This window comes from Sceloporus occidentalis, unplaced genomic scaffold (assembly GCF_023333645.1).
Source record: "Sceloporus occidentalis isolate IW3139 unplaced genomic scaffold, rSceOcc1.0.p SCAF_7, whole genome shotgun sequence".
Classification (NCBI taxonomy): domain Eukaryota; kingdom Metazoa; phylum Chordata; class Lepidosauria; order Squamata; family Phrynosomatidae; genus Sceloporus; species Sceloporus occidentalis.
The window spans coordinates 94,755,329-94,782,424 of NW_028316987.1; the positions used below are offsets into that span (position 1 = coordinate 94,755,329).

General features: G+C 44.3%; 1 protein-coding gene across 1 annotated transcript in view; it reads left to right on the forward strand.

Annotated features, from left to right (window-relative positions):
- The first annotated feature begins 3,597 nt into the window (after positions 1-3,597).
- The window catches only part of PTH1R (parathyroid hormone 1 receptor), a 127,519-nt gene continuing 104,020 nt past the window's right edge, over positions 3,598-27,096 (forward strand). Inside the window, exon 1 of the mRNA XM_089533779.1 lies at positions 3,598-4,794. Within this exon, the coding sequence (XP_089389905.1) occupies positions 4,720-4,794 (75 nt within the window). The 5' untranslated portion in view covers positions 3,598-4,719. The remainder of the gene's footprint in view (positions 4,795-27,096) is intronic.

Genomic DNA, 27,096 nt, shown 5'->3' on the forward strand with positions numbered 1-27,096 from the left:
TAGAAGCTAAGCAGGGTCAGGCCTGGTTAGTACTTGAATGGGAGTCCAACAGTGAATCCAGAATGCTGTAGGCTATATTTCAGAGGAAGGAACTGGCAAACTACCTCTGTGTATTTCCTTGCTTACAAAAATCCCATAAATGATGTTAATTATGTTGCCATAAATCAACAGTCGACTTGAAGGCGTTTCCACACAAACACTCAAGAAGCTAAGCAGGGTCAGTCCTGGTTAGTACTTGGATGGGTGACTGCCAACGAAACCCAGGTGCTGTGGGCTCTATTTCCGAGAATGGAACTAACGAACCCTCCTCTGATTATTCCTTGCCTAAGAAAACCCTATGAAATTCATGGCGTCGCCATAAGTTGACAGGCGACTTGACTTGATACACACAGAGAGGATGAATTGCAGCTGTTCCTTCCAAATGGAGGCATTTGGAGTGTATGGCATCCTGGGAGCAATAATGCACAAAAGGAACTTTTCCAAGCTCTGGGTCCCGATGCAATAAACATGCAGAGAGGCTTGCATGGCCTTTTCCTGGCTCTTCTAGATGGCTGCTGCAGGAAACTCCAAAAGCAACCAAGTCAATTGCAGCAAGGGCAGCCAACACCAAGAGGAGGGGGGCCGGCGAGGGGCGGGGTGGGGGTGTGGCCAGGCCAGCCTTGTGGTTGACTGCCTGACGGTCACATGACCAGCCCCTCTGGCCAATGAGGTGGAAGCAGCCCTGGGTTTTTATAGCTTGTCCCTCTAGCTCCAAATGCCACATGCCAGAGGCTGAGCAAGGGCTTGCATTGCCCTCTCTTGCAGGAAAAAAAGCCTTTCCTGACTTTTGCAAGGGATGGAAACAGACCCTTTTCATAAACTCTGGTCAGGACACCCATTCATGGCACAGACCAGATCCACTCAAGATTTTTAATAGAAATCAATAATAATAATAATAATAATAATAATAATAATAATAATTGCAGCTCTATCCAGAGTTTGAACGGAAGCAATTCCTTTTGTGTATTAGAGCCTCCAAGATTCCACATCCTCCAACTGCCTCAGTTCTTGTTGTTGTTGTTAAAAAATAAACTTCTTTAGAGCTCATCTGCTGCCTTTATCCAGCATGCCATACCTCCCACCTGTCTAGAGACATTGGGGCTGTCACCATTGTGGACGATAGAGCTTGCAGTCTTGGGTTGCTCCTGCTTTTGGAAGCCACAGGATCCTCTGCATGGAAATATTTCTGTTGTATTTATGTACATCCATTGCACATAGCTGAATAAAGCAAATACAGCAAGAAGGAGCAGATGGATCTCAAAAAGGGGCAGGAGATTTAATTTGGGCCATCATCCCTTGTGGATGATAGAGTTTGCAGTCGTGAAATATTCCCAGTTGAGGCAGCTGCAGGATTCTTTGCATGGAAATATTTATCTGGTATCTAAATCTGAATAGTTGAATAAAGCAAGTGAACACCATTTATGAATAGTAGATGGATCTCAGATGGGGACTGGAGATTTAACTAGGGCTGTCATCCCTTTCAGTCTTGGGATATTCCTGGTTTTGGAAGCTGCAGGGTTCTCTGCACGAAGAAGCATTCGTGCGGTATTTATCCCCATAATTTATGTGCTATTTACCTACACCTAATTGAATAAAGCAAGTGAACAGCCCCATTGAGAGGCAGAGGCTGGGTCTCAGGAGGAGGCTGTCCATTGAATGGAATGATTGAAAACAGATAGTGGTTTGTATCTGTCACACAAAGAGAAGGACAGTTGTGCACGCACAATATGTGAGGGCCAGTGTGGTGTAGTGGTTTTGAGCCTCGGACTGTGACTCTGAAGACCAGGGTTCAAACCCCCTTTTGTCAGCCCTGGAAACCCATTGGGTGACCTTGGGCAAGAAGTCACACTCTCTCAGCCTCAGAGGATGGCCAGGGCAAGCCTCCACTGGACAAATCTGGCCAAGAAAAACCCATGATATGGCCTTAGGGTCGCCCTAAGTTGGAAAGGACTTGAAGTCACACAAGAACAGCAGCAGCAATGGGTGTGTATATGTGTGTGCGCATTGCGCTGACCTAGGAGTAAGGCACACACACACACACACACACACACACATATACTGCAGAACTTGCTTTGGAGAAAATGAGCAAGCGATCCAAGCTAGTCCTTGTGGCCAGTCCTCCACATCCTCAGCCTGGAAAGTGAATTTGGGACTTCTTTTATAGTGTTTTAACTTGGACTGTTTGAGATGCCTTAGCCGCCTTGAGTCCCTGTACTGGGAGGAAGGCAGGAGATGAATAAATATAATAATAATAATAATAATAATAATAATAATAATTCTTTTTCTGGCAGGGAAACCAGCTGCCAAGCTGGCATCCGACCCAGGTGACCAGGTGCTCTTGCAGACAAGGAGGGCAAGGCACCCCCAAATGGAGGACACTCCATGAAAAAATGTAGGACATGCCCAAGGGAAGCTGAAAACACTCCTGGAAATATAAATGCATGCTTCTTGGTCGTGTCCTGATGGAGGAATGCTCCTGGATGGACAGAAGGTGGAAATGGAGGACAGGTCCTGGAAAAGGAGGAGGCCTGGTCACCCTGGATCCCAGCCCTGTTTCTTGGGCACCCCTTCCCCGGCTTACTCCCAAGTAGACCCACCTGGGGTCCACCTCCTGGCCTCCCAAAAACCAAACCCTCTCATGTCCTCGACCCTTCCTCCTTTTTCTAAGGTGCACTAAAACCAAAGACACTGCTTGCCCAGAGGAAAGAAAAGAAAGAAAGAGGGAGGGAGGGAGGGGATGCATCCACACTGGAGAAATAAGCCGCTTTGGCACCGCTTTAACGAACTCCAGCTCCCAGAATTCCATAGCCTTGAGCCAGGTCATTTAAAGCGGTGTCACGCCGGGTCCTTTCTCCAGTGTTGATGCAGCCCCTCTCTCTCTAGCTTTCTTTCTTTCTTTCCTTCCTTATTTCCTGCCTTCCTCGCTCCCTCCATCTCTCGCCTCCGGCAGACCCAAGAGGCGAGACCCATGGTCCGTTCCTTCCCTTTCCTCCTCCTCCTCTTCCCTCCTTCCACTTCTTCTTTTTCTCCTTCTCCTTCTTCTTCATCTTCGGCGAGTGGAAAAAGAGCTGCCTCTCTCTCTCTCTCTCTCTCTCTCTCTCTCTCTATATATATATATATATATATATATATATATATATTAGAGAAAGACCTCCCCTTTTGGGTCGCTGGCCAAGGCAACGGCACCGTCAGCGGGTGCCTTCCCTGAGCTCTGCTGAGAAGAAAGAAGGAAGGAAGGAAGGAAAGAAAAGAAAGAAAGAAAGGACCCCGTTCCTCCAGGACGCAGCCCGAGAAGAGAGAGGCCGAGCGAGGAGTCCCGACTGGACGCCCGGCGCTTCCCTCGCCATCCCTTGCCTCCTCATTTCTTTCTTTCCTTCTTTCTTCCCTCCTTCCCTCCTTCCTTCTTTCTCTCCTCTTTTCTTCTTTCTTCATTCCTCTTTCCTTCTTTCTTTCTTCTTCCTTCCTTCTCTTTCCTTCCTTCCTTCCTTCCTTCTCTCTTCCTTCCTTCCTTCCTTCTCTCCTCCTTCCTTCTCTCCTCCTTCCTTCCTTCCTTCCTTCCTTCCTTCCTTGGGGGAGAGCCCTAAAAGCCAGCCCTTGCTCCTCTGGAGTGCCGAAGCCTTGTCCCCGAGTTCGTTGCGCTGCCTCTTCTGCCTCTTGGAAGGCCGGGGCTGGTGCCTCTCTTGCCTCCCTCCTGAAGCCCAGGACCGGAGAAGGAAGGAAGGACGGACCTGGAGCCTGCTGCCTCCCCAGCGGAGCTGCCTCTGGGCCAAGGGCTTGTCCATCGGAAGCCTACCTTCCCAAAAGAAAGTTTGGCCCTTCTTCCAGCAAGGAAAAAAGAAGGCTGCTCTTGCCCTTCCTTCTTCTCCTTTCTTCTTTCTCTTTTCCCCCTTTCCTTTCCTTTCTTTTCCTCTCCTTCCCTCTCCCTTTCCGTTCTTTTTTCCTCTCTCTCCTTCTCCCTTTCCTCCCTCCTTTCCTCTCCCCCTCTCCTCCCTTCTCTTTCTTCCCCTCCTTCTCCCTTCCCTCTGCTTTTCTCTCCCCCTTTCCTCCTTTCTTTTCCTCTTCTTTCTTCTCCCTTTTCCTCCTTTTCTTCTCCCTCTCCTCCCTCCTTGTCCCCCTTCTCTCTCTCTCTCTCTTTCTTCCCTCCTTCCCTCCTTCCTCTTGCTCCTGTCCCTCCATCCCTGGTCCTCCCCTTTCTGGGTTTGCCTTGGACAAAGAGAGGATTTGAACTTCCCACTCTCTGCCTGAAAAAAGGGAGGAGAAAAGTGAGAAGAGAAGGAGGAGGAGGAGGGGGAGGGCTGGCGCTGTGACCCATGGATGGGTTTCTCAGCTGTGGCCCCAATGTGCCCCAGAGGAAGACCAGCCCTCTCAGGAACCACCAGAAAGCTCTGAGGCTGCTGCCTCTGCTCCTGGAGGACCCTCCCAAAGGCTGCCCTCCTCTCTCAGGGACCTTCTCCTCTTTGCCCTCTTTAGGCTGCCAGACCTCTCCGCCATGAGGAAGCGGGCCAAAGATCTGGGGGCCCTGGCCTTCTAGCTTGGGGCCTGAGAGACCTTCTTCTTCTCCAAGAAGTGTGGTGCCCACAGGTCCTCCTCCTCCAAAGGTGCCACAGGATTACTCTGGGAGCCTTGGGCCATCTTGCTGCCAGTCCCTTTGGATGTTGCTTCCAGCCCCTCGCCTTGGCTATGGGATCCTACCTGGTCTGCCACACTTTGGGGCTGATGGTTTGCTGCTCGGTGTTGAGTTCCGTCTGTGCCCTGGTGAGTTGCCCAGGTTTACTTTCTTGCCCTCGGTCTCAGGGTGTCTCTGTGTGTGTCATTGTATGCTCCTTAAGCAATCCTTTCCTATAGCCAGATAGGTTGTCGCGGTGTCAGGATTTGGTGCTGACATTTTAAAAGGGGAAGAAAACTAAACACTGCTGGATACATAGTTTGGTGGGCCGATCTTTATGCATGTGCCTCAAAAGATGTTGAGTTCCACAGGTGACATATCAGAAATAATTTCCTTCCAGGTTACCGCAAATGTCCGTGATCTATCTATTTAACTATCTATCTATCCAGCTTACCTTAGTGAACAGACTACTCATTATTGTGACTTTTTCACCTTAGCAAGCATCCTTCTTGCTATTCTTTCCCCTCCGTTCTGACTGGTGAAGGATCTGGTGTAACGCTAAAGTTTGTACGCTTTGGATGAAGTTGTTTCCACAGGAGAGACGGTGCTGGAAACATGTTGCTTTGCCTCTTATCCAAATTACGCAAAGCTGCAACCTCCAACACTGCAAGTGAGGCACAACTCGAAAAGTCACAAGTGGAATCCAGATATCCAGTTAATCCGAATGCAATCAGTTATAAATTTTATACTGGTTGTTCCTTGAAAATCCAGTCACTCAGATCTTGGAACTAAATCTGGACCCTTGGCTTTCAATCCTCATGCGCATTCCCAAGAACAATGATCCGCAGTGCTCAAGAGTCTTCTACCTGTGGAAGCAATGTAATACATTCAGAACAGTTTTAATCTCCAGCTTTCCCCCACCATCCCTGTCGAAATGTGTTGCAAATAAGCCAGAGTATCAAATGAGTATTTGGGAGTTTTGAGTTCTCTCAGGCATAAAGGGTTCCCTTTTAAGAAAGTTGGCGTCTGTCATTGATTTCAGCATCTGTAACGTATAAAAAGAGGACTTTGTGGTCCATCAACTGCCCAGTGAATCGGATCAATGCTGCATTTCTGGAAGAGTTTGGTGCTGAGGTTGCCACCGTAAACACCTGCGCCAGGGAGCAGACCCAACTGAATGCCATGGGACTTAGCTACTAAATCAGCTGGCACCAGGTTTAGGCTGGGGGAGTGCCATCTCTTCAGAAAAAGCTCCATTCGGTCCCACGAAACTCTGTGCTGAACAAACATTAATGGGACTCTAAAAGGCTGCAGACAAGGTGCAGCTCAGAGCCCATAGTCCCAGCTATACTTTTTGAAGTCAGTGGTTGAAGGCAAGGGGGAGAGAAGGCACTGAGAAACCGTTGGGAGAGAGAGTCTGCAACCTCAGAGAGAGATCAGTATGGAAAGGGATCTTGTAGCACCTTTGAGACAAACTGAGCAAAAGATGTTGTAGCGAGCTTTCGTCTACTTCCTCAGATACATCATGTAGACCAAAAACTTGCACCAGCATCTTTTGGTCAGTATGCCAGGGGCATCTTGTAGCACCTTTGAGACTAACGAAAAGAAAGAAGTTGGTAGCATGAGCTTTCTTTCAGTCAGTCTCAAAGGTGCCACAAGATGCCTTTGCATAACCGATTTTCCAGACTAACGTTTCTTTGAATCTTTTGCTCGGTTAATTTCAAAGGTGCTGCAAATTCCCTTTGCATACTGATGTTGCAGGCAAACACGGCTATGCCTCTGAATGCTACCCCCTTAAAGAGAAATATTAAAGTAAATGAGTTTTTGTGTGCCTTCAAGTCATTTCCGACTTATGGCGATCCTGAAGTGCACCTGAGATTTTCTTGGTGAGTTTCTTCAGAGGGGGCTCATTGCTTCTGAGGCTGAGCGATTGTGACTTGCCCAAGGCCACTCAGTGGGTTTCCATAGCTGACCTGGTCTCCAGAGTATTAGTCCAATGCTTAAACCACTATACCATGCTGGCCACAAGACCCAAATGCAGTTCAACTGAATATAACAGCACGTTATGGGTTATTCCCAAGGACAACCAGCACCATGCAGGGTATGGTGATCTCCAGCAATGTCTTCTCAAAGGGATGTGATTGATCCTTTACTTCTACATCTTATCTGAGACCTGGTGAAAGGGAGAGCATGATCAAAACCATCTCCTTACTGTTGGCCAGTTGACAAAGTTGCTACATATCCACCACCGTTGTATACCTCTGAGCAAAGAAGGGTGCCTTGCATGTTCTCTTTCTGTAGCTACCTGCTAAGAATTGGATCATCCTTCCAGCACAGGTGCTTGGTAACCTGTCCCTTCCATCTGCTTCACTTTCAGGCTTTCTGGTTGCTCTGGGGGTGGACTGGGGAACTTTGAACCTTTCTTTCTTGAGTTGAAATCCAGCATTGTGTTGTTTTTATAAAAGTTGTGGGCACAGGAGTGAGGCTTCCCCTCCATAAGAGTAAAACAAGTGATCCGCTTCAGAGTTGTCTCCTTCTCAATAGTCTGCTGGCTTTTGGGGAGTGCTTTTTGTGAGCCGCCACAGATCTTTAGCCGGAGGCCATGGCATTAATCTGTGCTTATATGTTTGCAGTCTGTTGGAAGTACATGGGATGTGTTTCTCCCCGATACAGTCTGATAATAAACAGGTCCCGGGTGGGCATTGTATTTTTAAAATCTGTTTGATGAGAGTTTGACAGTTGGACAGGCATCGTGCGTATTCCCAGGCGCATGAAAATATGTCGCTGTGATTTCTCTCTCCACCTTTGGAATTCTCTGTCTAGGGAAGGATGTCTCATCCAGACATATCCAGTGACCTCCTCTGGGACATGTGCAAAAGTTAGCCTTTTTAAAAGAAAGCTTTCAACTCATGCCACGGTTTAAAAAGAAAACGCCCAGGGAATTCAGGGATTGTTGGAACAACATCTGAATTTGTATTTTGGTTCTTCTGTCTTTTGGATCACAGTGGTGCAACTTTCTTTTCTGTCACATTGCTGCGTTGCAAGCGCACTGCTAAGAAGCAGACTGTTTTTAAATAAGAGAAAACAGCGAAGCACGGCAATCTGTTTCCCATCTAAAGCAGTGCTGAATGAAAGCCGCCCTTTCCTTTTAAACAACAGCCTCTTAGAAAAAGAGATCCCATCATCTGTATTGTTCTGACTCTCTTCGAAACTTTTCGCTCAACTGTGTCTTCCAGTTGCTTTAATTTCCTGCTTTATGGCTCTATCTTATTTTTATTGATTGTATTTGTAAATAAATAAATATCTTATCTAACCCAACAAGTTGGAAATGGTTGCTTAATAGTGTAAAAAGGATGTAGTTCTTCACTCATTTTCTTCCTGAAACAATAAGCAATTCTAGCCATTTTCCTCTTGCTGCAAGAAAGACTTCAAAATCTGCAGTTTAGGACGTCTATTCACAATTTGATATCTATTCTTTGCACACATACACAAACTGTATGTGGCTGTTTTGTGTAGAAGGCAGACTTTTTCACATGGAAATGGGTTGCATATTCTGTGCAGAACAGAATACACAGGAAAATGCTGTTTTCTATGCAGAAAAAACTGCTGTTTTCTGTGCAAAACCACCCTGGGTGAATTTTGCATCAAATACGCTTCAAACTGCGAAGATTCTTGTCAGTCGAGGATTCTTCCCACCAGACTTTCTCAATGCTCAAGGGACACATTTTTCAACCATTTCCCCAAATATTCTTCCCACCCCTCCTATTTAATTCAAAGAGACTGGTGACACTGGTCAACAGTCAACCAAGTTTGGACTTTGTCTTAATCTGTAGTGCAGAATGAATGCACTTTGACACTGCTTGAACTGCCATGGCTCAATGCTAGGGAAGCCTGAGATTTTGCAGTTTTGTGAGCTATTCAGCCTGCTCTGCCAGAGAGCTCTGGTCCCACAGCAAACTACAAATCCCAGGATTCAGTAGCATTGAGCCATGGCAGTTAAGGTGCAAGTATTTCTGCTGTGCATTTGAGGCCCTTGTGTGTAAAACATGTATGACAGAAAAGTATACACGATCTCTCTTTCACCTGCAATCCTTTAGCCTGAAATCTGATGCATCCTCTCATCTGAGCTGCTCTCATTGCGTTTGTTGGAGTTTACCTCTGAGTAGATATGTGCACATGTTTAATTTAGCAAAATCCTTCCTGGCATGTGTAAGTGAAGTGCAAGATGTTTTGTGCGAGAGAAAGAAGCACACTAGACTGCATTGCCCAGTTCGGAAAGAACATACAACCTTTTGTAGGTCAGATATCACCCAAAGGGAGGATATAGTAGTTCTGTATAATAGTTCACTTTGTTGTTGTTGTTATTGTGTTCCTTCAAGTCATTTCCAACTTCCGGTGACCCTAAGACAGACCTATCATGGGGTTTTCTTGGCAAGGTCTCTGGGGGTGGGTGGGTAGGTTTCCATTGCTTCCCATGAGGCTGAGAGAGTGTGACATGGCCAAGGCCACCCAGTCGGTTTTCACAGCTGAGCCAGGATTCTAACCCAAGTCCAACGCCCAAACTATGTTGGTTTCCAATAATTCACTATGCAAAGGGATATTGTAGCGCCTTTGAGACTGACTGCCACAAGATCGCTTTGCGTGCAAATAGTAAATTATCTGGTACAAGATTCCTTTGCATACTTGTATTCCAGACTAACACAACTAGGTCTCTGAACTGATAGCTCACTGTTACTTTAGATGGAAAAAGGTAGGGATTCGACAGGTGATTTATTAGAATGAAATGCATGATGCAGTTTCCTGAACCCTGTTCCTAAGAAATTTCATTCCAGCTATTGAAAGGTTTTCTTTCTGCAAACCCTCTATCTGTGGTTTCACCTGAGCTGAGCATGATCCAAGCTCACATTTGGGAGTTGCATGCAAGTTAGACTGAGATTGTGTAGATCTGGGTGGAAGAGGTGTATGTGTTTGCAGAGAAGGAAAGCTAAGGGATGGATCAGCAATGGTCTGCACTGCAGAAGAAATGACTTTAAGGAAGGAGCCGAGGGGTAGAAGGAGAATATGGCTCGATAAATGGAGGAAGGAAAGATGCTCAAGGCATAACAATCTGTGAAAAGATGAGGCAGACGATGCCCTGAGCCCCGAACACTCTTGTCATATTGAGCCTCCAGAAGGCTTTGAACTGTGATGAAATCAGCAGGTGAACAATGGCAGGGCTGCATATTGTACTATGATACTGGTTGGTTTGTTCTTTGCAAGAGAGAGTCAAAAGCCTTTTTTAAAACGAATAGTGGATTTTTTAAAAAAATTAATATAACAACCATCTTTTGAGCATCTTGAGGCATGTCTCCAGTTTCTTCTGCAAGTTGGCTACTCCCCAGTTTCTGCTAATTTTGCTTTTGCAACAGTCCAGCCTGACTAACAAAACTGATGAAAACGACAATTTCCTTCCTACCTTCCTTCCTGTTTTAATTTTATGTATATACCACCTTTATCTAACATGGGCCCCAAGTTGCTCAATGAGAAGATTAAAACAAGACAAAAACTAAAAAGTTTAAAAAGTGATTTAAAAGTTTAAACGCTCTACCCCCTTTTTGTGGATTGCATGGAAGGGTGCCCCATTGTGCCCTCAGCAAAATCCCAGAATCCTAGAGATGGAAGACACCGCAAGGACCATCCAACCCAACTCCATTCTTCCATGCAGAAATGCATCAGTCACTACCATCCAGCTCTGCTTAAAAACCTCCAAAGAAGGAGACTCCACCACTTTCCAAAGCGGCGTCTTCCACTGTCTGACAGCTCTAAACATCAGGAATTTCTTCCTAATGTTGAGCTGGAATCTCTTTTTCCTGTAGTTTGAATCCATTGCTCCATGTCCTAGTCTCCGGAGTAGCAGAAAACAAGCTTGCTCCAGCCACAATATGGCATCCCTTCAGGCTTTCACAGGTAGCTTGGCTAGCAAGGCAACAGCAGCAATGGCTCTGAAAATGATCCATCCCTTTCCCTGGCACTGCATTTGCTGTCTGGACAATTGCACTGGGCCAAATCGGACCTGATCCAGCTGTCCAGACAGCCAAAAGAACCAGGGGCATTCCAGAGTTTCCGGGAAAATGTGGCGTCAACCGCAGATTCTCTTAAACCAGATTAACGGCTTAAAAGAGAGGATTTGCTGCAGATGTGGCCTTAGGTCATCTGGACAGATTGCACTGGGACCAGGATAAGTTCAGTGCATATTTTTTTTTTGGGGGGGGGGGGGGGAGTTAAACAAAGACTGAATGGCCATCAGTTGTCAGAAGGGGGCTGAACTGGCTGGCCTTTGGGTCTCTTCCAGCTTTAGGATTCTAGGATTCCACCAGACGATTCAAAAAGAATGGTGCAAAAATAAAGCTGTTCTTATCCGGTTTTTCACTGTTCTTTTTGCATCACCCTGTATGTTAAGATTTGGCTCTTTCATCCTCACAAGTAAGGATGAAAGATTTCCAAAGTTTCCTTCATGCTGCAGAGAAAATTCTGTGCAGTTTTCAACAAGGATTTGTAGTTTCCAAGTGCACAGACATCCCAAAGTCTTTTGGGAAATTACTCTGCACAGAATTATTTCTTTTCTATATGGGAATCATGGTTTTTGAACATGAATGCTGTTTACGGCCGTGCATCTTTTTGTGAAGTGTAGTGCTTTCGACACACAAAGAAGGAACCTTTCACAACACGAATCTTACACAATGAAGGCCTCACACAGAAAACATCCATCTTACACAACTCAAATTCATGACTGTCATGGCTCAGTACTATGGAATCCTGGGATTCGTACTTTGTTGTGGCACCACGGCGCTCTGATAGAGAAGGCTAAGCATCTCAGCAAACTACAAATCCAGAAATCCAGAACATTGAGCCGTGGCAGTCAAAGCAGCATCAAACGACATTATTTCTACAGTGCAGATGCAGCCTGTGTTATTCTTCCCAATCAGTTTCCGCCCCCAACTTCTTTGAAAACCATTTTTCATCCAGAAAACAAATAATGGGGAAAGGTGTTTCCATCCCTAAAAGAATGCATGGTGGGAGGAAGTATCAGAGAAATTATTTTCAAGACTAGCTACCCCTTGAGCTTAGTGAGTAACTTTTAAGAAGACTGACTTTAGTGACATGCTGAAGACAGGCCTAACTGTGCAATGGAAGAGCGATGCTATGGGCAAAGATGTCCTTGTTTGGCTCTACCAAAGCACAGCAGGGATGCGCAGGAGGCTGCAGCATGGCAGTGGCAGTCTGCCAGCCACATGGCAGTGGCAGTCTGCCAACCATCACAGTAGTCCATCACAGAGTTTTTTGTTTGTTGTGTGTCGTCAAGTTGTTTCTGACTTATGGCGACCCTAGGGTGAGTCTATCATGGGGTTTTCTCAGCAAGTTTCTTCAGAGGTGGGTTTGCCATGGCCATCCTCTGAGGCTGAGAGAGTGTGACTTCCCCAAGGTCACCAGTGGGTTTCATGGCCAGGCAGGAATCGAACCCTGGTCTCCAAAGTCATAGTCCAGCACTCAAATCATTCCGTCACGCTGATAGATACAGCCAATTCTCATCTTCGACTCTCAAGTCTCAAAAAGACTCTGAAAGTGATCATGCTTGTTCTCCCTTTTGTACAAAAACATTGGCTTTTGCGAAATTTAGCCATATGCCATAACTGGATGCATTGCTGTATTATACAGGAAATCTTCTCCGGTTGCCTGTTTCAGGGGTGGGCCTGCTCCAGAGTGCCATGCCACCTGAATTTGAGCTCCTCTGGAGCTTTGGAGGGCACCATTTCAGCTGTCATTGGGAGCACTTAGAAATGATGGGGCCTCGTTCCTTGTCACTTTGCAGGGCATTCAGTGGTCTTGCCTTTGTCACTCAATCTGTCAATCACTTTTATTGATTGCTCAAAAATGGAAAAATCAAGATTTACCTTCAGTTGATGATTGGCTTTTAAGACTATCTGATATGGGAGAAATGGACAAACTCAGTGCCTGGTTAAATTGCAAAGATGTTGAGAAGTCAGATGAGAAATGGTCTCCAGTAAAAAAATAAAATGGCAATATAAGAAAGGAGCAGGAACACTTAATAACAAGACAAAACAGTGAATGTATAAAAAGGGAAATACCAAGATAATAGTAGCAGTGTATATTTACTGTATATATTAAAACGGTGGATATCTGTTAAATGGCCATAGGGAACAATAAGACTATATGGAGTGATAAAATGAAATATAGATTATTTACTGTTAGAAGATGAGGGAAAGTTAACATTATTAATTTGGATGGTATGATATGAAAAGTATTAGAACTTGAGATGAGTATTTTTCTTTTTCTATTTTCTTATTTTTATATTTATAGCAAGATATGTATAGATTTGTTGAATATGTTTTGGAAATAAATTAAAAATATACACTCATCCCTCTGTATTTGTGGCTTTGATATTTGCAGCTTTGATTAATATGTTCTCTCTAGGAATATCTAGGTCCTCCAGTGCAACTCTATGGCCAACTTTAACTAAACGTTAAATGAAAACTCCCAAGGGCCACATGATAACCAACCCTGGTCTATTTGGGTGTACATATTGTCACCCAAAAGGCCAAGGTCCCAGAGGGCACCCACAGCCAACATTTAACCGGGGAAATTTAGTAGCTCAAGGAACACTGCTGAAAGGGCTTTGGGCAACTAAAAGCAGGGATCAAGCCTATGCATATCATTTCCAAGAAACAGAAATCCAGAATGCAAGATCCAAACATAGGCGCGTTACAGACGAGCGCAAGAAGCGCTGTCATTGCGCCACGATTACTCGCGAGGGGCGGCACTTCCGGATGCACCATGCCCCTTGCGCGTAATCGATACGTCAAAATGGCGGCGCCCTATACAGATAGGCGCCGCCATCTTGATGTAGCGGATGCTCTGCGTCCGCACGTCCCAACCCAGAACAGATGTCGCGAGTGCGCACTTTGGCACTCTTCTGGGTTGCCGGAAGGAGCGCAATTTCCGCGCTCCTTTTTTGCAGCGTGGAGGAGTCACGCGGTTTGGCTGCTGCGGCTCCTCCGCACTGCAACCGGCAGCGGCCCAAGACCGTCTCTTTTGGGCGGTCTGTAACGGGCCAAAGTTTTATTTGTAGGTAACAGGGAATCACCATTCACACACAGACACTCACTCAGACACTCACATAAGAATGAAAGATATAAAAGATGGTAGCAAATAGTGACTTTCAGGATTGCAGAGAGAAATGCTGTACCGGTTCCAGAAGTGGAGGTTTCAGTCGGGGGGTTCTGTAAGACGAAAATGGTTCAGCAGTGGCCAACAATGCTGAGGAGTCAGGTGAGATACCTACAGAGAATCTGTCTGACCTCAAAACAAAGCCAAATTGGTCATCCCTAGGCAGGCATATTTATAGGACAAAACGTATCCTGGAGCAGATTTGAGAACTGAAATGAAGTTTCCAGGAGAGAAGCACGAGAAGCAAACTTGTAAATGGGAAATCAGTGCAAATGTCTCCAAACAAAGGAGTATTTCCTTGAGAAGGGAGTCTACTTGGATTGCTATTCATTTGTAAGCCCAAGGTCTACCACCCACCATCACTCCAGTCAATGAAGGGATTGTGCAGATTCCAATCTTCATTGATCTGTCCTGGTCCTGTCCTTTAGTTTCCCCCCATGCTGAGCCAGTTGGATCTTGTATCATGGGTGTATTCCTGTCCTAGGGGTGCCCTCTCAGCTGTATGCCTATAGGGAACCTGTGATAGGGTTGCCATAGGGTTGCTATAAGTTGGAAAAAAACTTGAAGGCACACAACAACAATAGCAACATGATCTCTGTTGCCAACAGCATCCTTGTTGCCTTAGTATCTACACGCAATCTCTATCATTTCAAAGTAAAACTTGCAGAATTTTGCAGACTTCGGCGCAGGGCTTTCAGTTCCCCTGATTTTCCCTTGATGTTCTCATTGTTCAGAAAGAATAGTTACACTTTTGCTTGGGGCATGCACCTCTGTATATGTGTGTGTATGTGTGTGTGTGTGTGTGTGTTTGAAAAGACTGGCTACTTACACCTAGGCCTGTTACAGACTGCCAAAATAAAGCTGCTTCAGGTCTCTTTGGAGGTATGCTATTTAAATGATGCATGGGTCCTAAGAGTCCGGAGGTCGCGCCAAAGCCACACTCCATTCCTAAGCACTGGAGTGCAGCTTTGGTGCAGCTTCCGGATCATTTAAATAGCATACCTCCAAAGAGACCTGAAGCAGCTTTATTTTGGCAGTCTGTAACAGGCCATTGTATCATCCTCATCATGGATTAAGACGAGGAATGTAACATCTGTTGAAAGAGTGTATAAAACAAGTACATATTTTTAAAAACAATAAAAAATACTTCACAATTCACAATTGAAAAATAATCTAGCTAGGTCGGGTGGAAGAGACTGGCCTTTACTGATGTTTTAAATACAGAGTGTCTCTAGCTGACAAATCTCTTCCTTCAGGTCATTCTGCGGTCTGGGGACAGCCAAAGAAAATGTCCTCTGGGTAACCGTTGACAGCCTATAGAAAAATGCATCTGAGGAAGTAGACTGGAGTCAACGAAAGTTCATGCTGTCATTTTCTTTCTTTCTGTTAGCCTCAAAAGTGCTTTCTGCGTACTGATTCTACAGACTAACACAGCTATATGTTTGAGCTGACAGCCTAGTTTTTGCTGAATGAAGTAGATGCCCCCAGAGAACCTGAGTGTTTAGGGTGGGTTGTATGGAAGAAGACAAGGCTATGAGTAACCTGGAGCCAAACTATGTAGGGTTTTAAAAATAACAACCAACTCTTTGTACTTTGCCCAGCATGCATTGGATTAGTCTTCCATGGATAAGGGTTGCCCACCATTCAGTTTACATAACTATTCTTCATTCAGTCTTTCTTCTCTCTCTCTCTCTCTCTCTCTCTCTCTCTTGTTATCTCTCTATCTTTCCATCTCTTCCTTTCCTTCATTCTTTCATTCTCCATCTCTCCATCTTTCCCTTTTATTGGTTTCTAATTATAACATAGTACGTTTCATTATGGGTTTTAACTTTGCCTAGAAGATTCACCGTGAAATGCCGATTTGCACTGGGTTGAAACAAGACGCAGAGGACATCTCTTTAAGGTAGACCAGAACTTGCAAACTGTTCCTTAGATCAGATGACAGCTCTGCTCCGCTCTGGGCCCACAACAAACTCCAACTCCCAGAATTCCATAGCCTTGAGCCAGGGCAGTTAAAGCGGTGCCAAACTGGGTTATTTCTCCAATGTGGATGCAGCCTGTCTCTCTCTGTATGAGCCTGTTTTAATACTGTGAATAGGAGCAATGAAACATTGCTTCTGGTTTGTCCCATTATTAATTATTATTAACCTTTATTTATAAAGCGCTGTAAATTTACACAGCGCTGTACATACAATCTTTTTAATTGGACGGTTCCCTGCCCCTCAGGCTTACAATCTAAAAAGACACGACACAAAGGGAGAAGGGAGTGGTGGTGGGGAAGGGGCCTCTAATGGCCACAGCAACATGGCATAGCTTCTGATTCTTGGAGTGTGCCCACTCCTGCCCTACTAACATCCCACTTTAAAGGTGCCATTTTAAAACAAAATATCACATTTTGCAGGGTGCCCTTCTGGTGGAACCTATTGCTCAGCAGCGAAGTGTGGGGAAGTTTTGAAATGTACAGAGTTGGCCTAAAGACAACATGAAATGTACGGAGGAGTAATGATCTGCCGGAGGTTCAAAGAGTATTCACAGATCTCTCTGTAACTGAATTAGAGGCCGTGCATTTGCAATCTTGCCTTAAGGAAATGAGTCCGTCTCGGCAGAATATCAAATGCCAATAAGATCTGGGAGGGGGAGGTTGGATCATTTCTGGAACAATAACAATTGTCTCTATGGCTCATTGCTTCGGCCCTAATCCTGCTTTGAATATTTAGTCAAAGATATCAATAATTGAGATTGCTGGCACTGATTAAGGGTGGCTTTCTGCATCCAGAAAATAAATCCTCTCCCCTCCTACCCTGTTTTTGCATATTATGTCAATGTGTCTTTATTTAAACAAAAAATCCTGTTCTGTTCCTACAGCTCGTCTGCTTTGTTATTTGCATGGAGTGGCATTAAGGATTTAAATACAACCAGTCATATCTGTCTTCTGGAATCTGATGGAGATCTGATGGCATCCTAGCTCTGCTGAACTGCCACGTAAATAAAATTGGCAATTGAGGGCATGGGGAAACCAATGCAAATGGCCCATGTAGACATGCTCTTAGCCTAGAATCATGGCGGAGGGAGAGTTAAAGCATCTCTAATGTTATTGCCTCCTCACTTTACTTCTCCAGATTACGTTCCTGAGTTGCGTTTCTCATTTGGACATGAAGCGTGACACAGCTGGCATTTGACAAAGTCGGCAAACGTTGGGCACTGGCTCTTCCATATTAGGAAGCCAAGAAAATGGTCCTGAGCACAGTCTCCCAAATCTCAGTGATCTGTTGAAATTCATTAAACTGCTCACCCCATGTACCTGAGAAGCCCAGTTTCTTCGTTTCTCCAGGCAGCTTGCTCCTACACTTCATATTCGTAGACGATAAGCCACCCTTCTTGTTGCATTTGAGGATTAACAGGGATTCTTAGACAGGGAAAGATGGAGCCCGTAAACTAGAAGCTAACAAGCACAGATTGTTAGAGAAGCTCAGGTGTGTAGATGTGTGCACCTGCGTATTACTAACTGTGTAGGTTGTTTGGGTGGAATGGCAGAGCCTGCAGTAAAGTCCTTGAGCGTGAAAAATTGTCAACAACCCTTGTATCGAATCTCTTATAAACTTGCCTAGAGGGCAGAAAACTTCTGAAATGATTTCTTCTTGAGGGTATGAAATAAGTGAAGTTTTTTCCCTCTGCTTTTTTATCCGATGAGGAATGTAATGACATTACAAGGCAAGGAAGCCAATTATGTTTGGTTCCCTGGTAAATGCCCCAAAGAAACCCACTCCCATCTGATCTTGGAAGCTAAGCAGTGTTGGCCCTGGTTAGTACTTGGATAGGAGACCATCAACAAGTACCAGGTGCCATAAGCAATATTTCAGAACCACCTCTGAGGATTCCTTGCTTAAGAAACACTATGAAATCCATGGGGTTGCCATAAGTTGACAGGTGACTTGAAGGCACACACACATGCTGAAGTCACTAAGGAGAAATTACAGTAGCTGTTTTAGGGTAATAATGTATTTTGGAATAGTCATGTGAATATTACTACTACTACTACTACTGTTACTATTCATACCTGCTAAGACAATCTAACATTATGCTCCAGGCATTGCTTCCTGAACAGCTGAATGTTCTTGTTCCTGAAAAAATGTCCCTGTCTTTCATTCATTCATCTATTCATCTATTTCATTCATCTATTTTGCCATGCTGGCTGGGGATTCTGGGAACTGCAGTCCCCCAAAAATAAATAAATTCCATGCTCTGAGAAAATGGTGCTTGCTTTTATAGTTGGTGAGGGAAGGTTAATGCAGGGAACTGGTATCCAGAAGTCATTGTATGGTGCACTAATGTGTGTTGTGATACTCTTGGCACCATACAATCTTGGCTGATTCAGGCAGCAATGGTCTCCTAACAAGTCATCATGCTAGATGGCAAACTATTTTTTTTTCTTAGCTGTTATCATTACCTGCTGTTAGGCTATGAATGATATTCATTTCTGCAGCCACACAGAAGGTACAAGCACATTTGCTATAAAGCTGGCCTTTCCAATGCAGTCTTGTGGATCAGAGTCAAACCCATCCATACTATAATGTTTCTGACTTATTGGTGTGGTTGCAAAAGCTGAATAGTAAAGGATGGGAGGAAGAAGATCATCCTGCAGTTCACAGGTACAGTGGCTGCTTATCAACTGCATCGTCAATGCCGGCTCTTTTCATCGCCTGTTATCAACTGTTTTGTGGCATTTGTATTGAGTTGAGGAGACCCTTAAATGTCGAAACAAATTGTGCTTCTTCATTGATCCTGCCTTTGGAGACCAGCGGGAAGTAAACAAGCAGCTTCAGTTTTAATCTTGGCAGTCAGAGGCCTGTTAAGACCAGGGATGTTCATAAACTCACTTCTGATCAAGGACAGCGGGTGGCCCCCATGTCAGTAGGGTGATGGAGCCACTTTGGGTTTTAGTCCAAACAAAGTGCTCAGTCTACTTTGGGGATGGGCTCAGCCCTTTGGATAGTGCCTTTGAAAGCTCAGAGTGAATTCCCCTGCCATAGGATCTACTAGCCAGACCCTATTGGGTTGTTTTTTTCAATTAATTTTAACGTGAACAATCTAATTTACAATATACATTCACACTTGCGCAAAATCAATTTATCCAAGGAGACACAGAAAAAATCAGTGTCAAAAAGACACGGGTTAAATAGGTCTAGCGCATAGCCCCCCCTTTCTGAATTGCTTCAGCAAGTTAATTCAAGTGAGAACCAGGGTCATTTGAACCGATTCAAACCAATTTGCAACCCGGTTTAAAACGTAGTGGAAATGAGGCCTTAATGTAAGTTCCATTGAATTAAGGACTTTGCCATAGTCACTAAGAATTGGATTTAGGTCTATAAAACAGAGAGAGAGTAGCTGTCCTTTGCTTTAATCTGCACTGAGAGCTATATTGGGCTCCATGTGGAGAGGAAAATAGGGTATAAATGAATGGAAATGAAAAGAAATGCAACAAAAAACGATCCAGGTTTACACTGTTGGAATGCCTGGAAGTGTTCCATTTTATAGATTCTTGTTCCAAGCGTCTCCAAGTCAGCTGGCGAGGGAGATTTGGGCAGTTGTATCCCCTGCAAAAAAGGACCATCCCCAAACTCTGTCCAAATGTACCAGTCTATTGCAGTCTACTTTCCCTCCATTGTTGCTTTAGGATGGACAACAATGCACGGAACATATCAGTGGGCTGTTTACGTTCTGGAAATAATCTCGGAGTCACATGATGCAGCGCATGAATAAGCATGAATGATCCCATCATATGACTCCTCGGTACACGCTCTGCCTCATTTCCTGTCATTATTTTGTCTCCCTCCTTACTCTTTCCCCCACATGCCACAATTAGCTATGTTTATGTTTGTTTCTTCTTCCTTTACCTAAGATCATTTTCCGCTGGAGGGTTGGGTGCTGATCTCCCTGCCAAAAACCACAGCCAAGCCAAGAATGCTCTTGTGTTTGGCAGTGGGGAAGCCTAGAGTCATAGAATCATAGAACTGAATGGAAACCTAAGGGCCATCAAGGCCAATCCTTGCCATGGAAGAATGAACAGCTGAAGCACACCTGAGAGATGGTTCTCCAAACCCCAATGAAGATGTGCCCACTACCTTCTAAGGGAGTCCACTCTGTTGTCTTACAGCTCTTGCCATGAAAAAAAATCTTAATATTTAGGTATAGTTGCCGAGACTCTGCCTTGCAGACATATTTATGAGTGTGTAACTATGGGTACAGCTACACTGCAGAAATAATCCAGTTTGACACCACTTCATCCTCTGGAATGCTGGGATTTGAACAGGGTTTGGACAGCCATCCATCAGGAATCCTTGAACTGTGTCTTCCTGCATAGCAGAAAGGGGTTGGATTGGATGGCCCTTGGGGTCTCTTCCAACTCTGGGATTCTATGATTCTAAGTTCTTTAGCCTTCCCTGCCAACAAGTGCTGGGGCCCCACAACAATCTACAAATCTCAGGATTCTGTAGGATATAACCATGGCACATGGTATCAAATGGCATTATTTCTACAGTGTAGCCACACTCTATGTCTCATTTCCTTGTCCACCTCCCCCAAACCTACCTTGACAGCCAGCAGCAGCATCAAGCAATGGAAACCTGTTATACATGTGACTGGGGAACATCAGATTTATGTTTCTGAACCCCTCCCATCAGTGATCTGCCATGTGCAGAGAAGTTGCAAGAGGGGTCCTTCTGATTGTTGTACCAGAGATCAACTGGCAGGAGGGGGCTGGAAAGGTCATCATGCTCTGCCTTGATGGCCAGAAGAACAGACCTCGATCACTCATTGCAGCTGCTGCCTGTTAAGAGATGTTTGGAAGGGGGGGTATTTGCTATCAAGGCAGTAGCACCACAATTGTAAATACAGAGCATGGCTGAATACAGAGCAGTTATGGACCCGTAACTTCAGCTTCCAAATCCGTAACTGCAAAGTAGGATGCCAGGTATTATCTTTAATGATCATACACTAGTGGTGTGTCCAGAAGCCAAACAGAGTATAGTGGTTTGAGCATTAGACTGTGACTCTGGAGACCAAAGTCATTAGACTCAGCCATGGAAACCCACTGGGTGGCCTTGGGCAAGTCACATACTCTCAGCCTCAGGGGAAGGCAATGGTAAACCTCCTCTGAACAAATGTTGTCCAGAAAACCCCATAATAGGTTTGCCTTTGTGACCATAAATCAGAAAAAAATTTGAAGACACACAACAATAACAACAACGGTGTATCTGTCAGTGTGGTTGTTTACTGTCCCAACATGCAGTGGCTGGTTCTGCAATCCAAGTGAAGGAAGTGGTAGACTGAACATTGAAACTGCTCCACTTCAGTGTGCCATCCAGATAGTTAGGCATCATCCATGAATACACAACTGCATGCTTGCATCCTAGTGTTTAATCCAAGATAGGATAGACTCATTGAATCAACTGTTAAAGAACGAGTCAACACACATTTAAATCCAGTTCCATCCATGGCTTTGCTGTAGTAGGAACTAATGGTTGATTTGGGGCTCACATGAAACAGTTAACTCTTGTGCAACTCTGCATATGCGACAATAAATAAGTCTAATGCACAACAGTTGAATGGGTCTGATGCACAATGGACAAAAAAGTGCAACTGCATGTGTAAGAGAAGCTGTAGAAGTGTATGAAACTAAAGGGATTACAGCCCCTGAGTCAAACCATTGCTCCATCTTGTTGCTGCTGCTGTTGTTATTGTTATTTGCTGTCAAGTGAACGTTAACTTAGATGAACCAATGAATGAGAGATCTCCAAGACACCCCATTATCAGATGCTCTGCCCAAGTGTTATAAGAAGCTCAGGGCCATGGTTTCCTCGATTGAATTTACTCACCTGTAGTGCAATCTCCACCTGGCCCAGTGTTGGCCCACCTAGCCCAGTGTAATGATGCTCCAGACCCTTTCCCTGGTGGCGCAGTGGTTCAATGCCTGTACTGCAGCCACTCACTCAAAACCACAAGGTTGTGAGCTCAAGACCAGCAAAAGGGCTCAAGCTTGACTCAGGCTTGCATCCTTCTGAGGTTGCTAAAATGAGTACCCAGATTGTTGGGGGCAAATTAGCTTAGAATTGTAAACCACTTAGACACTGCTTAGGCAATATGAAGCGGTATATAAATGAAGCTTGTTTTTGTTTTGCCAGACGTGGTACCTCAAATCCCTTGAATGGAGATGGTGAGGGGGATGAACCTGGCATCCTCTGCATGCAAATCAATTGCTCAGCCACTGACCTTGTGGGATCTGGTGCACTGAGTTTTTCATATTGATTGGGGAAGAAAAGTAGACTGATCTTTGACTGCTGGCATCCCAATCTATTCATGTTCTTATCGCCCGCAATTTGTACAGAATCAAGATCTAGATTGTGGGGGAAAGGGGGGGTCAGAGAGGGCAAGTCGGACCTTATTCACCTTTGAGCTGAATCAGCTCTTTCCAGAGGTCTGAGAGGTTTGTTTGTTTTTTTTTTTAATGTCCAAAAGAGCCAAGTAAGCAAAACAAGGAACCAACGGCTCCCTGGCTTCCTGCCAACCTTGGATCATTCAAGGAAAAAAAATCTGTTCTGATCTTAGGACAGGAGTGAGTGGCTGAGAATTAGTTTGGTTCATTACAATGGACACATTGCTCTGTGAACATTTCTGGATCCTTCAGCCCCCCCAGAGCCATCTGCTGCAGGAATGGAAGGAAGGCTTCCTGAAGCTAAAGTTTATTGATTTGATGCAGTTCTTGTAAATGTTACTTTGTTGAATCCCTTAACTTTTCCAAGCTCTGATCAGAGGCATTCTCATTCAAACAGGGTCACTAAATACAAAATATGTATATTAGCCCTGCCTTGAAAGATGGGTTGCATGTGTAGAGGTTCCACCAGCCTACCTATGCTAACGGTTCACTGCGATGTCTATATACTGGATCACACCATTGAGGAAGTGACTGCACCACTACCATCATGCTGCAGCATGCTTTTCTAGCACAATGCTTGATAGCCCCCCTCCCAGTCAAAGTGGGATACACCAGCAGAACCCCACTTGTACAGTTGTAATGAGGATACAACCTTTGCACAAAAACCTAAAGCATGTCATGGGTGCCGCGGGTGCGTGCACCATTCACTCTCCCATCACGCAGCTTCTGCTTAAGCTGGAAGCCACGTATGGGCCACCCACCTATAGTGTGGGCGCACTGTATTTGGATTTTGCAAATCTCCCAATTTTTCACTGCATTGTAAAAAAAAAGTACAATGTTGACTTTGAGAATGCATAGTTGAGCTTAAAATAAATATGACTAAAATTGGTGTACTTTTAAGATGGAATACATCAATGTACATACAGTAAGAAAATATATATTTAATATATAAATATTCTGCAGGTCTTTCGAAGTTTCAAATTAAAATGGAAATAGCGTGGAACAAGCTTACACAAGTGTGCAAAACTGACACAAGCCAGATAGAGACTAAAAACACATCTGCACTGTAAGAATAATGCAGTTTGACACTTCTTTAAATGCCATGGCTCCATGTTACAGAATTCTGGCATCTGTAGTTCTGTGAGTTATTTCACCTTCTCTGTCAGAGAGCTCTGGTGCCACAAGAAACTACAAATCCCAGGATTCCATAGCATTGAGCCATAGCAGATAGTGGTTTCAAACTGCATCACTTCTGCGGTTCATAGGCAACCTAAGCTGGTCATCCTTAAAATTTGCTCAATTTGCTATTTATAGTCCTAGCTGCCTATTATCGTTTGAAAATGTAGGGCTTCTTAGTAACTGCGTTGTCATCATATAAGCAAGGAAATTTAAGCTGTTTAGAGGGACGGTAGTCCTTTTTAAGCCAATGTTGCCCTTGCTGAGAATTAGCTTTGTCTTGTCTGCAAAACTGGGACCTGGTTGGCTTTGTGATAGCAATGTTTTTCAATGCATTTTTATTTTTAAAAATTATATTCTGCAAGGCACCAGCATCAAAGGCATAGAAGTGCTGAGAAGACCAAGGATGTTCACAGATGTGGCTTCTTGTCTCCAAAATCTTTTGCAAAGGAGGGAGCAAGCCTAGCAGTGTTAAGGTTTGAGCTAAAACCTGGAGAGGCTTCATTGCCCCACAGACGTTAGAGGCTCCAGCATCTGCAAGACACAGATAAAAATATCTGCTCTGGACTGTCAAAGAATATTGACAAAGGACAAATTCAAGCAGAGTTCACAGGATTAGGGTGCTGACCTTCTGGCTTAGTTAGCGATACAACAAAAGACCTCCTGGTTTTGATCTCGTTCTGCTTCTCGAAATTCCTCCTGAATTTTCTGCCAGCCTTGTTTCATGTGCTTTGCATGACATTGTCGGAAAGTCACACGCATTTTAATGCATTTTTCCTAAAGTGCCTATTTATTTGTGAAGTTAGCCTAACTGGTTCCCCCACTGCCTAAAAGCGTGTTTGTGCATATCGTCTCTCGGCTTATGCACCTTTGGATCATTCACATTTTAAAATATGCACCTCGTTTCAGGTGTGCTTTATTTTTAATTTCCTTTTTTTCAGAAAGCACTCTGCCAGCTGCACAAATGCATCAGGGCTCAAGGCCCAGTGTGCATTTTCCAACCCTGAGGAGAGGAAGTTAAGAAATTAAAGTCAGTTGTCGGGATGAGGGATTCCAATTAAATGTCTTTCTGGCCCTTCTCCGAGTATTATCTGCCCTGACCAACTCTAGCTAGCAGCTGATGGTTCCCAAGTCAGTGGGGCAATGAATCCATTCCAGGATTCAGTCTCAACCTTAGAAGGAGAGGTCTTCTTACTGACGCTGAACGCCATCAGCCACTTGGATAGCTCCTTCAAAGTTTGGGCAAAGTCCTGGAGTGGAATCACTGTCGCACTCACTTGGTAGAGGTTGGCCATCACCAACATTAGCTTTCCAGGGACCCAGGCAAAGAAAACTCTTTCCCATCACCCTGGTAACTGCCAGAAATTGAATCCAGGACCGTCTCAACATGGCTATCATTTCCCTTCTTAACTTTCTTGTCTCCTGGCTAAACCTACCCAGCTCCCTAAGTCCCTCCTCATAGGGCTTGGTGGTTTCCAGACCTTTCACCATTTTGGCCACCCTCCTCTGGACATGCTCCAGCTTGTCACATTCATTGTGCATACCATGTGCAGATGGCATATAGGGTGCTACTTTATGCCATGATAGATTACACCTGGCCCTCCATATTTGCTAGGGAATATGGGCACAAGACCCCCCATGAATATGGAAAAACCACAAATAACAAAAACATCATGTTTTTACCTGAGAGGACACTTCTCTAGGAATCTCTAGGTCCTCCAGTGCAATTCTGTGGTCAATGTCCAACAGACACTAACCATAGAACTGCACTGGAGGAGCTACAAAGGCCTAGTGGAGTATTCTCTTTAGGAATCTCTAGGTCTTTCAGTGCAACTTTTGGTTAAAGCTGACCATAGAGTTGCACTCGAGGAGGACTTAGATATTCCTAGAGAGACCATATTAATCAAATCCCTGAATAATCAAAGCCACAAATATGGAGGCATGAGTGTATTTGTTCACCCAACCCACAACAAGGTACACCAGAGTTGGAAGACATCAGGCTCTCCAGAGATTGCTTGACTGCAACTCTCAGCATGCTTCCCCCTTGTTTATCTGGCTGAGGCTAATGGGAACTGCAGTCCAACAAAACCTAAAGGGCTCCATCATCTTGAAACTGGCTGCAAACTGAATCCCTGTAGCCTTCCAGGATCTCCAACAAAGATCTTCTCCCACCCCTTGCAACTTGGTCTTCGTAACTGGAAATACCAGGAGTCCTAGGGCCTTCACTGAAAACACTGACCCCTAGTGAGTCTTATGTTCTGAGAGGAGGCCTAATGTTGGCTTCAGTTGTTTGCTGCTGCAGGACAACCACGTACAATGGGACACGTACAGTGGGAACAATGCTAATCCGAGCATTCCTAGCAAGAACAGCCTGTGATGTAGCAGACTTTAAATCTCTCACCAGCACTGACATCGCTACAGTGGCATCAGTCCAGGGCCTTAGACTGAATGCAATTCCATGCCCAGTGAATTAACTCAGAAAGTGTTTGGGGAGGCTTGGTTGGTGGTATGGAGGATGCACCACTCTTCATCCACAGGTGTAGGGTGAACTCAGGAATGTGGTTTGTACATCTTAATGGCTAGGGGTTTAATCTGTATTAGAAGGAGAGGGGAATTCATTTCACACTTTAATGCAAAGTTGGCGAACTTTGCAGATCCTGAACTAATCTGTGAAGCAAAATGCAGAATCCTGTTCATGCACTACATGTACATAATTTCTCTTTTGCTGGCTGTGTTCATGTTCATGTGTGCATGCATTGCATTGCACTGCAATGCATATTAGGTTGTGCATTCATCATAATTTCATAATCATCATTTTATTTACAGTCATAAACTATCTATCTATATATATATAGGTATATGTAAATAAAATGACTAGACTAGAATTCATAAAACAACTAGAATTCATAAAACATAGACTAAATACTAAACACACTAAATGTATGTCTAATAGCCAGAAATTAAAAGCTAAAATTAAGATTAATAAAATTTCATAAACAGTATATACACTTAAAACACTCCAAGAGTATCTAAAATTCCAATATTACATTTACCCTTGTAATATTTGTCTATAGTTAGTAATAATGTGAGAGCCAGCATGCATAGTTCTGTAATCTTCCTTGCCTCCCTTGGGAAAAGGTGGAATATAAATTATTATTATTATTATTATTATTATTATTATTATTATAGTAGTTTGAGTGTTGGACTATGACTCTGGAGACCAGAGTTCAATTCTCTGCTTGGCCATGAGACCCACTGGGTGACTCTGGGCAAGTCACACTCTCTCAGCCTCAGAGGAAGGCAATAACAAACCTACTCTGAACAAATCTTGGCAAGAAAACCCCATGATAGGATCACCTTAAAGTCACTGTAGGTCAGAAATGACTTGAAGGAACACAACAACAACAAAGTAGTAACAGAGATACAAAACCTAGAAATGGAAGATAAAGGACCAACCTCGGTTTGAAAAATTCATGAGATGGGGGAAATGGACAGACTAAATGACTTATTAAATGACAAACCAATACAGAATGTCGAAAAATAATAGCAACCGGTATTGGAAAGAGACTTGGTGAGTCAACAAAAATTTAGTACAAAATTAAAGAAAATTAATTACAAA